At 38.9% G+C, this 17,211-nt stretch overlaps 1 protein-coding gene across 1 annotated transcript in view; it reads right to left on the reverse strand.

Annotated features, from left to right (window-relative positions):
- Nucleotides 1–17,211, reverse strand: part of AGPS (alkylglycerone phosphate synthase) — a 142,113-nt gene that overhangs the window by 41,432 nt on the left and 83,470 nt on the right. The window contains exons 13-15 of the mRNA XM_075180562.1: nucleotides 13,539–13,615; nucleotides 10,420–10,532; nucleotides 918–987 (exon numbers count right to left, since the gene is read on the reverse strand). Of these exons, the coding sequence (XP_075036663.1) occupies nucleotides 918–987; nucleotides 10,420–10,532; nucleotides 13,539–13,615 (260 nt within the window). The remainder of the gene's footprint in view (nucleotides 1–917; nucleotides 988–10,419; nucleotides 10,533–13,538; nucleotides 13,616–17,211) is intronic.

Here is a 17,211-nt window from a genome sequence, read left to right on the forward strand (position 1 = left end):
CCGGAGGTCTGTTGAGGTGTGGGGTGTGTGTGTTTAACACAAGCAGATTGATGTGTGGCCTCTCTACAATTCGAAAGGTCCAGTTAGGCCCAGCATTTTAACTAAACTACCTTATCTAAACTATCTTATCTAACTGTACAGTAAATAAACTGTTTATTGTAGCCCTAACCAAGCTCTTTACCAGTTTTCTGAAGCAGGTAGGAATCGGTAGTTCCAACAGACAGTGGCCAGTGATCTCCTAATAACATGAGTGCTAAGTGCATAAAAATTCATTATGTTTCTTATACTTGAGTCATTGAGTGCTCACGGTTCTCTCCTGCTCTAAGAGACTAACCTACATTAATGTTCTTAATCATTATATACATAAGAAGGTGGCAGGTCCTCTATAAAAGTCACCTGCCATCTGCATAGAATGGAGGCAGTTATTTTATGGCTTGAAACAGTATTGGAAGAATAGAGCACAAAAATTCCCTAGAAACTAGTGACATCACCGATTCACAACTAATGCACTTTAACTCCAAATATAACCTATATTAATGGTGTTATGATATCATTTTTAATTATGTGTAGAATACATCTAAATGAGGTGATGGAACATTTGAAAAGCTATGGCGCTTTGAACCCCTTGAATAGAGTTCTCTTACTGTTGATTGGATAAGTACCAAATAACACACTGATCACTGGCATATCTATCCCAGCAACATCTGCACTCCCTGATTTAAATAAGCCTTTATGTGAATTATATGGGAAGGAGGGAGAGCTTGAAGAGAAAATGACAGCATCTGCTTAAGTAAAAAGATGTGCAACAAATGTTAAAGGCCTCCTTTATACAGCTCTCTGTATTCCTTAGGGTCAGAACATGTCAATATTCACACTGGTGACCAGACAAAGAGGGGAGGAAAAGAAGAGAGACCTACCCGAAGGTAAGCAATGACAAATGTCAGCATGTAACCTCTCTGTCCATTATCTTCGCCGGCTGCCAGACCGCTGCAATTGTAAAGATGGTCAATGATTAACTGGAAATTTATGCACAATCGTTACATGCTGCAGTCATAGTATTTCAATAGAGAAAAAAACACAAACACGTTTACAAAGCTTAAAGCAATGATGTCGGACTAGAAGAATTCAATGCCAGTAATACAATGTAACAATATATTTCATTAGGATTCCAAATACTCCATTTTTAATCATGAGCACAGAGGATTCATCATGTTTCTGCTTTAGATAAATACCTTGGGCCCTCCAAGGCTCTCCACAATTATACAACCATTAAGCGGTGCATTTTCTCTGCTTAGCTTTTTTTTTTTTTATACATTCACTGAAAGATCTGTTTTTCTTGGCAAAGAAATTCTGGCTTTAGAGTTAGCCCAAAATGTAACATATAGTTTTCTATACATTGTCTAAATAAGTGAAAGTATAAACTTACAAAACTGGCAAAATGTTCTCCAATGACAGATTTGTATTACACAAGTTTGGGATCTGTTATCCAGGTAGTTTAGGATTTTAGTTTTGGGATTCTTGTAATCTTTTAGTGCGCCAAAATATTCAGAAAAAAACCCATGTAGAAATTGCCCTTGAGTTTCCAAACACACGGTTTAACACGTCACCATGATCATAGGAGGAAGGACTTTGTGAACATGTCTATGTATAGGGTAGTTGTGCTGAACAGCAATAAGTACTTACTTTATCTAGTTAATAGATCTCCACAAATGTATTTACAAATAATCCATTACATTCAATAAAGAAAAAGCTATACGTTTTATTTTCCCCAACAGCTTTACTTAAAAGGGAATAAAACGTGATTAACAATCCTCCCCCTCAGATGCTCTAGCCCATACCAACCAGACTTTTGCTTTCATTTTCTACACTGTACTAGAGAAATTGACCTGAAGCTGATTGGTTGCTAAGGATTACATCACTAATTTTGTAGTTACACCACCGGTATTCATATAACGTTTCCCCATATTCTATGGTAAAGTGCAATTTCACTTTATTTTACTATAAATAGTAAACATTTATCTGAATTAATCTAATCACAAGTGGGTGCTGCTATCGGGCTTATGCAAGCAATGACATTGTAACAGCACCCCCAGTGGCCAAAAAATGACTTGTAGACAGATATGGGAGTACCTAGATACAGGAGTATTAATTTAAGAGTTGTATACGATTAAGTGAAATTACTCTTAATACTTATGGTAAATAATGCATACCCGCTGATTATACACAGCATATCAATAGACTAGCATATCAATAAACTACACATCAGTGGCATCACTGAGTACACTGGTTCTTAGTGTAGTGATAATCATGGGTAACGCTGCCACTATGTATGGGATACACTTTTTACCTATAGTATCACCGTATAGGGCCAATAAAGAAAAATGTGCCCAAATGAGAATTGCCAACGTTCACAAATTCAGGTATGACGCTTATTATTTTAGTTACAAAAGGTTCCCTGTACTGTCCTTCAATTGGATAAAACTAGGGCCCGATTTGGTCATCCAATACAGTATTTTCTAAAAAATGGTAACTACTAATAAGATTCACCAATAAACTAGGTTTCAGTAGTTTATCAGGATAGAAGATATTTTAGATAAGGTTGTGATTTTAGGGGGGAGATATTCTCCTACACACATTTCCTGCCAGACATCCCATAACACTGCCATTAGCCAGCAGATAGTGTTGGATAACACAATAACGTGCATGGAACTGCATAGCAAATGTAAGTACTGTAGAACGTCCATAACACTGCAATCAGCCAGCAGATTGTGTCGGCTAACAGACCAATAAATTGCATAGCAAATGTAAGTACTGTAGAAAGTAAAGCATCTCAAGGCTATCTGTCAAGGAATGGTAACAAGTAACTCCTTTATATAAGGCAACATCTATTTTAAGTTTAGCGACCCTTTAAGTACTTACCTTTACCATTTATATAGTTCATATGCATGTCATATTGGCGGCACTTTCCGCACCAAGAAGTTATATTTGCACATTTTATAAAGTTTTCCCCTTTTTTCAGTTAATTATCTTTATTTTGTTTCAATGTGATTTGCACATGAATAAGATGGGCTGCTAACCATAACTACTCTATATTGCACACGCTTTATACAGAGTAGTACACCAAGGGAAAAAATAAAGGATTAAAATTAAAAGTCTTTATTTATTAAAATCACCAGGTGGATGCATTTGTGCTAATTAAAAAACAAAAACAACAAAAAAAAAGGTTAAATATTTAAAACATAGAAATAGAACTTTTTTTTAAAGAAAATATAGTTGTGCATTTAAAATCTGGGTGGGTATCTTGTGCCCATTCTCTCACTAGTCACAAGAAATCCACTTATGTTCTTTAATTTGGATAATTTCTCTTTTTTATTCTATGATTAATTATTCCATCTTTAATTACTCGGGAGATCAGATTAATGTGCGGTTGTATGTTGATTTACTTATGTATATGGTTTAGCTAATGGCATAGTGTCCCATTCAATTATCATCATATTTTTTTCTTATTCTCTAAATATTAGTTTTTGTACATCTCCTCTTTAATCTCAACAATGTATCCCTAAATAATTAATCTCCATTTACATAGTTGCCAAAATTAGAAGACTATTGCTGGGGACACTTCCTGCTAGGCAGGTCAATCTATACCTGTAGCATATGATTCACTGCACTCTCCAACATCAATGTTGGAAAAAAACAGCTCTATGATATGTTATAAACCTTCAATATATTGGAAATGATAGGGCACCCAGAAGAAAAACAGGTGCTGAAAATGCCAACCACTACACAAATCAATAGAATTAGTACTAAGGATATAATAAAAATGGGGACTTTCCAACATATAAATAAATGACAGCAACAAATATTTAAAAACCAGTTAAGTCCATGAAAAGAGAATTTTAAACCAGCACTCACTGATATTCAACATTATCTGTTCTCAATTATGTTTGAATAAAATACAGAAGTGGTAAAGCTCAGAGAAGAGGGGAGGTTGATCTCTAAAGTGTTACTAGTCAACAACCCCGCACAGTGCATAATGAGGTTCCACCAGCTAAAGTTACTGCCACACTGGGGATCTAGCCGCTGTGTGCTATGGTGTATCTCAAAGTCAGGGAGAGAGGGAATCAAAATAAATACACACTTATAATAGCTGTGGATTCGCAAACCATTAGATATGTATATATCACTATAAAAGTGTAATACATGCAGATTGAAAACTTGCCAATGGCCTAAACAATATCGTATTTAAATGTTTTTGTAAAAGTGAATTGCTCCAATCTGGGGTATCACTAACAATTTTGTTTGTGTGTACATCAGGATATAACTGAACAGAAATGAAAGGTAGACTTAGGAGTGGTCAGGTAGGCAGGGGTAGTTATGGACAGCTCACTGTGCTACATGCTCTCTGTGCCGTATTTATAGAACAGTCATTGAAGTTTTCTTGCACTTTTACTAGCTGACCTAGAGGACGGAAGTCTTGATTTAACCTTTAAAAAAAAAAAACGAAAAAAACCCCAAAGAAGATGGACAGCACCAAGTCTTACCCCAAGGGCATCATAAAATGCCCTGCATGGAGAAGTACAATGTCTGCAAATCCTAGAGCGGCTTCATAACGGTGTTAATGGCAGCATAATATTCTTGGCCAGAGCAGGTTATAGAATTCGTACTGCCATTACCCCAAAACAGTCTTAATTTATATGGGTAAAAAATATAAAACTTTATTCTTAAAAAGTATTACTGAAAATATTCAAGTTGGCTCTTATATTAGAACCCTTTCTAATATATATTCCAAATGCACAATCTCTGTATAAAGAATAAAAAATAAATAAATACAATTCATTAACTTGTTTACCCTGTAAATAGAGAATATAAAATAGAAATCTAAATGATGATTAATGTGTATCTAATTAAATGTGGATACAAATTAGTCACAATTTTGATATATATATATATATATATATATATATATATATATATATATTCTATGTGTTATCATCACAGGAAACACTTTACATCTGCAGGTACTGAATGGCCTTTGAGCGGTTGCTTATAAATAGTTCTCCATTTCACGCAAGGCCGGTAGAAATAAGCACAGCCGACTCCAAATCTGACTTGCCGGAAATATAGTTTAGATTTTTTTTCCCAGGGACCGCCACCGTTCCGCCTTTGATCTTCCAGTGGACTGTATGCGGGTACAGAAATGCCAATTGCCCCTCCTGAACCGGGCTAAGACACCACACTCTAATTACTACAGGAAAAAGCAATTAATCATAGCCATGGACTGCCAGCCTCGAGCTAGACAGGGAAGACGACAGGTGGGAAAGAGGAGGTAGCCTTGTAAACTTACGGTGTACTGTCTAACTTTAAGTATGAGGATTAAACCTATAGTAAGAGCTGCCATGGAGAGACGGTATGGAAGCTGTTATACCTTGCAATAGCTTATTAAACCAACTTCAATATACTATAACAGAGAGGACACTCACCAGTTCTTATAGAAATCAATTTTATTTACTCACTGTATCAACGTTTTGGTAATTTATTAGGTCCTCTCTCAATACCACCTTCATGAATTTTATTAAGAAACAAAAGTAAAACCAAAACTTCATCAAGTTTAAATACTCTTTGGTGTCCCCAAGCCACACATCAGCTTTCTCAGATGCAAACTGAAAGTGAGCTCCCAACATGTATTCCACCTTGTAACGTACAACTCACAAATACCAAAAGCAGTCATGTCAAACAGCCTAGAAACACCATAGCCATCCTATACATTACTCAATGCGTACCAAGCTGCAATGCAAGCGCACCAAACCTGGAAATATAGTCTACTTATGAATATAAATTATATCAAACACTCCGTATATATATCTGATAATCCACTTGCCAGGTAATAAAACACAAAAGGCCAGAAAACATCATACAGAATATAGACAACACCTTTAACCATCTGAGTATTGCGTACTATCGCAACACCAGAGGTATCCAATCAGTGAAAATAAGTACACACAAGTACCCAACCCCATAGGTTAAAACACATGTAAAAATAACTTATTCATATCTGGTCTTACTACAAAGCATAGATTGATATTGTTCATATTATTTAAAGTATTAATCTTGTCCTCCTAATTGGACCATATAAAAGTACACCAATTGAATTCTTGATAGAACTTCTGAAGTTGGTTCTTCAATATAAGAATTTCAAATACATAGACTGGTACTATATTCAGACCGTAGGCACTGCAATGGGGTCAAATATAGCCCCATTTTATGCTAATATCTACACAGATATGTACAAAGTGGTTTTTTGGACCAAAGTATGATGCCAATATTATGTACTGTAACTAATTTATTCATGATGTGTTTATGATATGCTTAGGCACTAAAATTGAATGTAATGAAATAATGAGTGATGTAAATGGTATTGATGGACCCGTGGGTTTCACCTCCAATGTGGATACCATGAAGATGGACTTGGATGTGATGGCATACTGTAAAGAGGGGAGACTGTTGACCACCATATATCAAACGGACTGATCAAAATACTAGATTATATGCAACTAGCCGCCCATCTCACAGCTCATACATGTTCTCAGAAATAATGCTGAATAGCAGTTGGCTGAAAGGTAACTGGAGATAACAGCAACTAGATCTCTGAAATATGGCTATCCTAAGAAAACTATAGAGAGGTGCCTCAGCATAGGATGAATATGCCATCAGAATAATGAACTGAAAGGCCAAAGTTATACCAGATAACAGGATGGTCCTCAGTGTTGGATATATTAACGGAAAGAAGGTTCAAGTCCGTGATGAGCTATTGACTTGAAATAGCTTCAGATCCAACTATTAAACAAATTGGTGATAAATCACTTTTGCTGAGATGTCGCAGGGAACCCAACTTAAAGGAGCTATTGATGCACCCTGACATTAAGAGAAGGGCTGGCATAGACTCAGATAGGCTGAATAGCCCTAAATCCTAATACATGGGCTGTACGACATGCAGGGGAATACTCAATCACAATTAAATCACTTGTTCATCTTTTTGACATACGGTCCGTGTACACACCTCAGCTTAGGAGGGCAACATTAGTGCTCGAAATAATATGGACAATACCCATCTTTGTTATGTTGACCAGATATGAATCAGTTGATTTTATGGGTGCTTTAATGTTTTAACCTATGATGATGAGTACATGCGTATACTTTATTTCACTGATTGGATACCTCTGGTGTCATGGTAGTGCACAATGTAGGCTATATTTCCAGGTTTGGTGTGCTTAGTGGTGGTTTAACTGGTTTTATTTTGTTTTCTCATACAATTCATGAAGTCCTACTAAAGGACACGTCGCATTCACAACTCCATATGATACATCATATGATCTAGATGAAATGCTTTGTGCCCTCTCACCAGGCAATCTACTCTGTGTTGAAAGCAAATATACAGTGTATAGTAGATATGCCCTAACAACAAAATAAATGCCATATTCATCAGATCGATTGTGCAATAATAATATATCATTGGCTGTGAAATACACACCTACTTTCCTCTGATTGGTCAGAGGAGAGAAAATTTTACTCTAACTATCCCCATTCAGTGGTCAAGCCCACTCCTGACAAAAAGCTTGGAGAGTGGCATGGTGCAATTTACTAACTGTGGAGACCTTTCAGCACAAGCAGATTGGCTGGTGAGAGTGTATAAAACCTTTCTTCTAAGGTTTCATGTATTCTAGAAGAGTTTTTAATAAAAATCTTATATATGCACTATGGAGGACCCCTCCATCATATATATTTGCAGGGATTGTTTAAATTAGATTTAGTATATATATTAATGTTACAATTTACTATAACTGTTCGTAAATGTCAAATGTTAACAGATTGTATATAATTACAGAAAACTCTCCAATGATTACAGAATCATCCAAATATATCCCACGATAATAGGAAAGCAATTCTAATGAGCTTGGAAGACATAGTTGGTCAAGAATGTAGTGTGATCATGTGAAATAAATATATATGTATTAAAAAAAACACAACAGATAATTATCTTAATTGCTGTGGAAATGAGTGCAGTCTGTTTGTGATTGATTTTATGTATAATTGCCTACCCGCAGCGCAGTCTTTCACCCTTAGTGACACAAAATGATTTCATGATGTACAAATGGCTACACATGAAGGATGGGAAGAACTGTGTATCGGTGTCACCGAGCAGAGATCCATCAACTCCTTCTTCTTCCTCATCCCCTAATGATGGACCAATGTACAAAAGTGAAATTAAACATGGACCCAGGTTGAAGCACCATCAGTGCCTAGACAGAGTGTCAAATTTGGATACTCAATGGGAAATTGGGAAGGTAAGAAAGGCAGCCCGAGCAAATGCCATTTTATTTGCCGTGCTTTCCATCGATCAGCCGTGTAATCCATCAAACCAGACGGACAGAAAACTCCCCGTCATTACTCAGCCTGTTACTGGAGTGACATGTTTTCTGTCCCTTTGTAGCAGCACAAAACAATTAGTGACAGGGGGTGGGCTATTGACTATTTATCAAATCTTCTTGATTACACAGTTTCCTTTTTAAAACACAGTAGTCTAAGCTGCAGTTGCTACAAAAATTAAATATTAACTTTCCTCCCTCTTTATCCACACAAAAGAAAATCAATATATGATAATGACTGCTAAACCTATAGGCAGTGCACCAATAAAAGAGGTAAAGCAATACGTATATTCATATAGATCCTTAAATGAAGAGAAACTAAACCAATAAATACAGTATTGCATATACACTACTAAATACCGAAAAATAACTGATAAATGAATGTACACCTGTAAAAAGCACACAACACTATACTTGGTGTATATGTCAAGGAAATGTACATTGTAGGCAAAAATAAAACAAACAAGCAACACAATAGATCTAAAAATCAGAAAAAAAAAAAAAAAAAAAAAGAGAAGGAAAGTATAGACTATTTTATATGGAAAATAAAGTAGAAATGTCAGCAAGAAAATATTCGTTGCATACTTGTAATCACAATAACCTTGTTGACTGGGGACTATACTTTCTGAACACGCTTAGCTACTGCCAATTAATATTCATTAGGCATTGCACAGAGTGTTCATTGCCAGCCTCAGCTGTACTCTCCACGGGGAAGGGGAGCTATATTTATAATATTAGGAGAGATCCTCTCACAGGCAGAAGAGACCGCGAGGTCACGACAGACCAATGAAATAATTTGCCCCAAGCAATATCTCCCTAGAACTCTTTTACCTCTGATCTCGTGGTGTTGATTAATGAAGCAGTGGTGTCACTTAGACTGATATACCGGAGCGACAAGAGAGTGAAAGCACTCACCCTTGTAACGCTGTATCTGACGCAGGACAAATGAATGTACGTTTAATACATCTTCAAAGAATAGGCTAAAAATCATGCCCTAAGCATTAAAATGCTTAACAGCATGCAATCTGCATATTTTCAGATACTAAAACCCTACGTACAAACTGTGCTTTAGACAAGGCGGTCATTAACATGCACAATAGGAGCTCTATATACATTATTGTAGGCACATTTTTCGGTACCATTAGTTCACAGTTCAGTAGTGCACTGTATGTGAGAAATAGAATAGGGTTATTAAGGAGATTCCATTGTATATAAATCTTTTAATATGAATCTCTAGTATCTTTTATTGGCTTTGCAGAAATTCCAATAATTTTAGCATTCCTTAGAAATCCTAACCACTCCACTGGAGGTATTTATGATATTATGTTGATGTAGTACTTTTGTGTGCCATAATTAAACAGATTAGCCATGTCAAAAGATTGTTTTGTGGCCAGGTCACCTGCTCAGCAAGTAGACCGTTTGCCAAAAAGACTGCTGTGACATCACAACATATGTCACAAACATTAGGAACCTGGCAAACACCATAATTCACATACAATGGAAATATATATCTGTATAATCTGTCATCACTTAATTTGGGTACCGTGAGGAACAGCCAACCGATTGGTTTCTACTCAATTTCTACTAAATCAGTGTTGGCTAACCTGTGACACTCCAGGTGTTGTGAAAGTCCCAGCATACCCTTCCAGCAATAAGCTGCTATATATTGGCAAAGTATGCTGGGACTTGTAGTTTCACAACACCTGGAGTGTCACAGGTTAGCCAACACTGTACTAAATGTTATTAACAATGGTTCAGACAAGTCTGCATACACCACATACATTGACCAGCATGTATTATCAATGACCCTCAAAATTTTATACATCAGTATGGATTGTATTTATTACGGCATCTTTCCTTTTTCTTCAATTTTTAAAGGTTATTTTTCCCTACTCCTGACATACTATGCAACGGTACCCGATTGTCAAGAACATGGAAATTGTGCTACAAGGCATATAAAAAAAAAACCCAATAAAAATAAAAAATACATACATACCCAAACTTTGCAGCTATGTCATACACTTGCTTTTCATGCTGTAGGACCTTCTCACGATCACCCTCGAACAACAAGGTTGCAACACAAAGTTGATTTGGATCAAAGCCTTTAAACTGCAAAATAACACAGTAGACATTGCACCGGCAGTATACTATGACATTGAACAGTAGAGCTCTAATGCTAGGCACACACACTTATTTGCGTGCTGTCTGATAACGACTGATGAACGACAAATGATGCATGATAATTGATACATGATCAGTCAGACCCTTATTGTACATGTCTGTAAATGGGGTCGAGAGATGACCACTCACAGACCAATGGTGGTCTTCTTCCAACTGCCTTAACAAGCCCCACTGATGCCAGAAGGGACTTGGCTACTCAGCCCTAGGACATGAAAGATCACATCCAGTCTGGCCCTCTATATTTGTTCAAGACAGACACTGAATCTGTTGACTGGCATTCAAGTCAAGTTGCAGGATGACCCATGTCTGGTCAGCTTAAGGTGTTAATTACATGCGTTTTACCAGCATTATTTAACATTCGTACAAAGCATGAAAATGGGTTTAAAAATAAGAACCATTATGTCTAAAGTCATCATAGCCATTAGCATGTTTACTGTCTTTCTGATGCCTTTCATTTGCACTATGTTATTCAGAAGGCATCTTGTTCCATCCATATGTGCTTCCAGAGGGTAAACTGCAGAAGCCTATAGTGACCTCCAAGTCAAACAAGCTTGAAAAGCGTCAGCAGGATCCTAAACAACTCAAGTAATATGTGCCACAAAACACTTACATTTTACTAATAAATAAAAGGTTTAGAACTGTTGCCCAACCACTCCTACTTACCTTTAGGTGACTTCTATTTTTGGTGTCAAAAAAAAGGCAGAGGGGGAACTACATAATTAAATTTATTTTGCATGTTTCCAGTTAAATATTGAGTGGCTTTTACTGGCATCAACTACAAAGTTTGCAATCTGTACATATTTAATATGAAAGTATCAAGGGGTATTCATTGTGCTTCATTGTAGATCTCAGCCTACAAAACATTGTGCATGATGTCAAATAAACTGCTGATCAAGAGTGAAGCTTCTTAAAATAATCTACAATGACTGAAGCTTGCAGTCAGACAAAACTGCTGCAAGAGGAACATAAGTTACCTTTCCTATCTGAACTGACTTCTTACCCTAGCTTGCCTCTTATTCTTAACGGTCTCGTTCCCCTGCAAAGGCCATCTGCATTATTCAACTCCTCTGCCTCTTGTGTTCTAGAGACACTCCGCTCAGGCACCGGCATTGCACATGTGCCAGCGACTTCTGAGTGGCACAACCAAATGCGCTATTCATTGTTTATATTAGCCATGCAGCAGGTACATGTGTAGTGTAGCTCCCCGACTAGGAGGCCAGTGACAAGGATGACCTAAGACTCCCCCAATAAAGGCAAGACCAGGATGAGGCTCAAGAACTTCAGTTAAAAAAAAGCAACAGAGCAAGAGACTGCAACAATTATTTTCACTTTTCCTAGTGAGTGGATACGTGGAATATTGGTTGAGCCAACAGAATGGCTGCTTACACTGTGCATAGCTAACAGGTACACTAAGTCTTAACACTGCTGTATGCTTCATATTTTTAATCAGCTCATGAGAACCCAGTGGAGGAATATGTGAGAATGCAGCCAAGCACTTTGAGAATAAACATGCGGAACTACCGCCAAGACCAACATTTTTAGTTTTATTTTTCACAAATTGCTTCATAAAACCATGCACTGTCAGCGGAGTTCTTTCATTAAAAACAATCAAGCATAGACCATGTTTCAGTATGTAATTAAAGATCCAGTCTTACAGATGTTTTGCAAATCATTTCTCCCTGTATAGCTCTAAAAAAAGGATGGAAATAGGTAAAGTTTCATGACCAATGGGGAGATCAGATTGGGTCAATAAAGGGTATATATGTATCACTGAGCTAAACATGTTACCTGAAAGCTGATGTTGAATGAACAAATCCTGCCCTGCATGCCATTTGCCCCCTGTCGTTGCAAATTTTGCAAAAACTTGCATGTTTAAACCTGTAGATAGGAGCAGAATTTCTTCATCTCCAATCATTTAGGAATGGCAATATGGGATAGGGTAGTGCACAGAAGCCTAAAGCTTTATACATCAGAGTGATTGGCTTTGGGTAGTATATACCCCCGTCAGCATAGGGTATCTGTTTGTGGTACTGCAGTGCTCTATCACACTTACTTTTAAACTGAATAGCAATTGGAAAGTCCAATTTGGGTTGAATATAACCTCTAACCTTCATACATGAAAGTTTAACTTTAAGCAGTTAAACCTGTATGTCTGGGGAAAAAAAAACATTTTCTAGCAACAATCGAAAGTAGCAAAAATAAATAAAATAAATAAAAAAGCCAGATTAAGTGAAGCCTGTGTACAGTAATAAAACAAGGTGACAATAAGCATAAGTAAAATAAACATCAGAACAGGGGTTTCCAAACTCAGACAAATAATTGAAATTGACAAACCAGGACATTTTTTCTTCCGGTTCACAGGGGAGACACAGGAACACTCGGAATCATTGATTCCCATAAGAAAATGGGCTAATGGGCTTGGTCACATACTGCAGGATAGACAAATAGGATGTCTTTTTATGCATTCTGCATGTTTCACATATTATAATGATACATAAAACATATACAAGGCATACAAAATAAATGCAGATGCGAAAACTAAGGGTAGGGAGAGCCCTGTTCATGAGATAGCTTACAATCTAGGGATCAATGCTCCCTACTGTGCATGTGTCCACCTTGTAGCTTATTTTAATGGTATAAAAATGGGACAAGGTCGGGATAGATCACGACCGCCATGTGCAATAGCTTTAAATAATATTTAGTAAAAAAATTAAATTTGAGTATTTGTTATATTTACTAGGAAGTCTTTACTGCTTCAGGAAGATAATTAAGGCTCTGAAATCAAAGCTCAGTCTCTGGCAGTTGAATTCAAATAGAAAGTAGGAACATACAAGCCATACCAACAGATATGCCAGACGTGTGGCTCTGAAATTTTGAAAACCCCCTGTTGGCATAATGAGCAGAACGTTCTAAACACAAAAAAAAAAACTGTACCTTTGTGATGTAGAATTTTTTTAACCCATCCAAAAATGAAGTAAAAATTGAGGCCACCTGAGGTTTAAGAGCATGCCCTGTAAAAAAAATAAATACATGCACAAATAAATCAAATTTAAATGAGTAAGCGGCTGCAATGAGTGCTCAATGAAATCATTTTGCAGCACGACTGTACAGTTTCTGGGGATAGCATACATAAGCAAATGAGTCTCCTCTCTTTCACCATCAGCCTGGCTAATGAGCCACTGCACCAAAGTGTTTGGCTGGCCAGACTGACACTGGAAGGGTTAAACGTAAAAGATGCTTCTTATTACAGACAGCCATGCCAGCTAAAGCCTCAGACCCTCCCAGTAGGAAACAAAACACACAGGATAAGAACCACTACACCTAATAAGCTCCCATCAAGGCTGTAGAGGTCCTATAAACAGAGATAAAGGATGCTTTGGCAGCTGTCATCACCCTATACACTCACGGAATATAGAAAAAACGTTTTAGAAATAGTTCTCTGGATTCTGTACTATTACATACATCACATTATATTATCTAATTAACACAAGCTTGGGAAAGCAAACATTGGTCATATGGTCAAAGCAAGGTTGTATACACATGTAATGGTTAATGCCAGTTTAGGTCAAAAGAAATGAAACAATGTACACCCTCAAAGGGGTAAGATGTGTGTAAGGTATACATAGGATACCACCATCTTCTGCTGTAGAACACAGTAAGAGAACAAGCGATTTCTTGGTCCAGTTAGTGCAGCCACTGTCTCTGCAGAATTAGAGATGATCAATCCGGGCTGGATGTTCATCAGGATTCCTGGTTGCATTAGACCCATAGTTAAAGCAGATTTAGGCTTTAAACTTATTTCCCAACCGCTTGTTGTCAAACCCTGTATCATCTTTTTGATTCATATATATTTAATCCTCCATTTTCATTTAAATTTATCTGGACAACGTTAAAATACAGTATTAATTATTCACTGGTGATGTTTAGGTTTATATTTGGACACAAATAAATAAAAAGTGCACGCACATACATATATATATATATATATATATATATATATATATATATATATATATATATATATATATATATATATATCTATATCTATATCCCCCTCTGTTAGATGTTAGCACCCTTATTATGTGTCTTTAATTGTTCTATTTCTAACACAGTTCAGGGTAATTTTGTACTTTGCCTCGGTAAAGGACTGTTTGATGGTGAAAGGAAGAGCACTAATCTCTTGTTCTCAACTCCTGCAGCTGCCTATTTATTACGACACACAAGTGGTGCTTAAGCCATATATAATGAAACTGTTGCAGAAGTCCCATAAATCCCTACTACTGCAAGCATCCTGTTTAATACCTTTATCATACGTAACAATGCCTGCTTTCATTGTTATTTCTGCTTCTCTTGTGGCATGCTCATACTATCAGATATTGATGTATGGTATCAGCACCTCTTGTACTATAAACATAGGTGCGCGTAGAATTTGTTCTTACTAGTGCTGAATGTACTGACCTACGCACATCTTACAGTTCTGCCTTTGCAGAACACCCCCTTTAGTTTTTGCACAAACTACTTTTTTCTTTATTAACCACTCTACATATCACATACATTTCCACAATAAAGCTCATTAGTCTGTAGCCAATTGCATTGCATCTATCACATAAAACTACAAAAGCTTGAAAGCTGGGTTTTGACACAATTTCCCCAGAATCTGCAGTTTTTAAGGGAATAGAGTATATGCATTGTTGCCAGGATTTGTTCCCATTTTTCAGTACTGGTAAACTGCATAATAAAACGTCTCATGTTGTGCATTATAGTCGCAATTCCTATCATTAATTCTTATTCTCTAGGTTTAAAAGTTAAATAATTATATAAAAGGAGTATTTTAAAGTACCCATCACTTTAAGTGAACACAACATGATGGGGATTGTACTGCTCCAAGGTTCGTTGATACAGCATTAAACTTAAACTGTGTAGAGGTACAGACTCGGCAACAGTGTCCCTGGATAATATTTAAACATGCTGGCATCTAGGTGTAAGGCATCTCAAACAATTTCTGAGAGAGATCCAAATCCATTCGGTACGGATTAGTGTGGGAAGTCAGATCATACATATTTATGCCAATAATAGAGCAAAATAAAATAAAAAGCAAGCAAAGAACAGAAAATACACTGACAGATTTCTCTGGTTAATCTACACAAATTATAGATAGTGAAAGTTTACAGGTCACTTCATACCATCGTTGCCAACATTGGCAAAATGTGCTCCGGGAGGCAGGTGGGTGTGTGAAGGGGGGGGCTCGAAGAATCGCGTCTTTGGCCACAATGAAGCGTACACAGTGCCACTAGGCCCCACGCCCCCTGTTTAATTTGTAGATCAGGCCGGGAATCGGGAGAATTGCCTGCTCTCCCGGGAGACCGACCCGGATTTCGGGAGTGTCCCGGACATTCCGGGCTTCAAATTCCCAAAACATTTTTCACTAAATGCACAACTTGTATTACTCTTCATGGTATCATCTCTACTAAATCCCCCCTTTCTATCACCATCCAACCCCATCATTAAGTGGGCAGGCCCAACCAACCAGGGCTAGCTGCAGGCCACAGGGTTTGTGCCTGCTAGCTCCCAGGGCTAGCTGCTGGCCCCAGGCAGGCCACGGGGTTTGTGCCTGCTGGCCCCCAGGGCTAGCTGCTGGCCCCCAGGGCTAGCTGCTGGCCCCAGGCAGGCCACGGGGTTTGTGCCTGCTGGCCTCCAGGGCTAGCTGCTGGCCCCAGGCAGGCCACGGGGTCTGTGCCTGCTGGCCCCCAGGGCTAGCTGCTGGCCCCAGGCAGGCCACGGGGTCTGTGCCTGCTGGCCCCCAGGGCTAGCTGCTGGCCCCAGGCAGGCCACGGGGTCTGTGCCTGCTGGCCCCCAGGGCTAGCTGCTGACCCCAGGCAGGCCACGGGGTTTGTGCCTGCTAGCCCCCCCAGGGCTAGCTGCTGGCCCCAGGCAGGCCACGGGGTTTGTGCCTGCTAGCCCCCAGGGCTAGCTGCTGGCCCCAGGCAGGTCACAGGGTTTGTGCCTGCTAGCCCCCAGGGCTAGCTGCTGGCCCCAGGCAGGCCACGGGGTTTGTGCCTGCTAGCCCCCAGGGCTAGCTGCTGGCCCCAGGCAGGCCACGGGGTTTGTGCCTGCTAGCCCCCAGGGCTAGCTGCTGGCCCCAGGCAGGTCACGGGGTTTGTGCCTGCTAGCCCCCAGGGCTAGCTGCTGGCCCCAGGCAGGCCACGGGGTTTGTGCCTGTTAGCCCCCAGGGCTAGCTGCTGGCCCCAGGCAGGCCACGGGGTTTGTGCCTGCTAGCCCCCAGGCAAGCCACGGGGTTTGTGCCTGCTAGCTGCTGGCCCCAGGCAGGCCATGGGGTTTGTGCCTCCTAGCCCCCAGGGCTAGCTGCTGGCCCCAGGCAGGCCATGGGGTTTGTGCCTGCTAGCCCCCAGGGCTAGCTGCTGGCCCAGGCAGGCCCACCCAATCAGGGCTATATTTACCCCTTTCTGCTGACAAGTTAGTGTTGCCCAATACATTCCATGCTTAATTCCCCTGAAGTCCATTTGTTTCTTCAATCAAATACAGTACAGTATAGTGACCGTTTACTAATTAAAGTTTCAGTCCCTAACAGAAGGTTTCAGATAACTGG

The sequence above is a fragment of the Mixophyes fleayi genome, chromosome 7 (assembly GCF_038048845.1).
Source record: "Mixophyes fleayi isolate aMixFle1 chromosome 7, aMixFle1.hap1, whole genome shotgun sequence".
In the NCBI taxonomy this organism is placed as follows: domain Eukaryota; kingdom Metazoa; phylum Chordata; class Amphibia; order Anura; family Limnodynastidae; genus Mixophyes; species Mixophyes fleayi.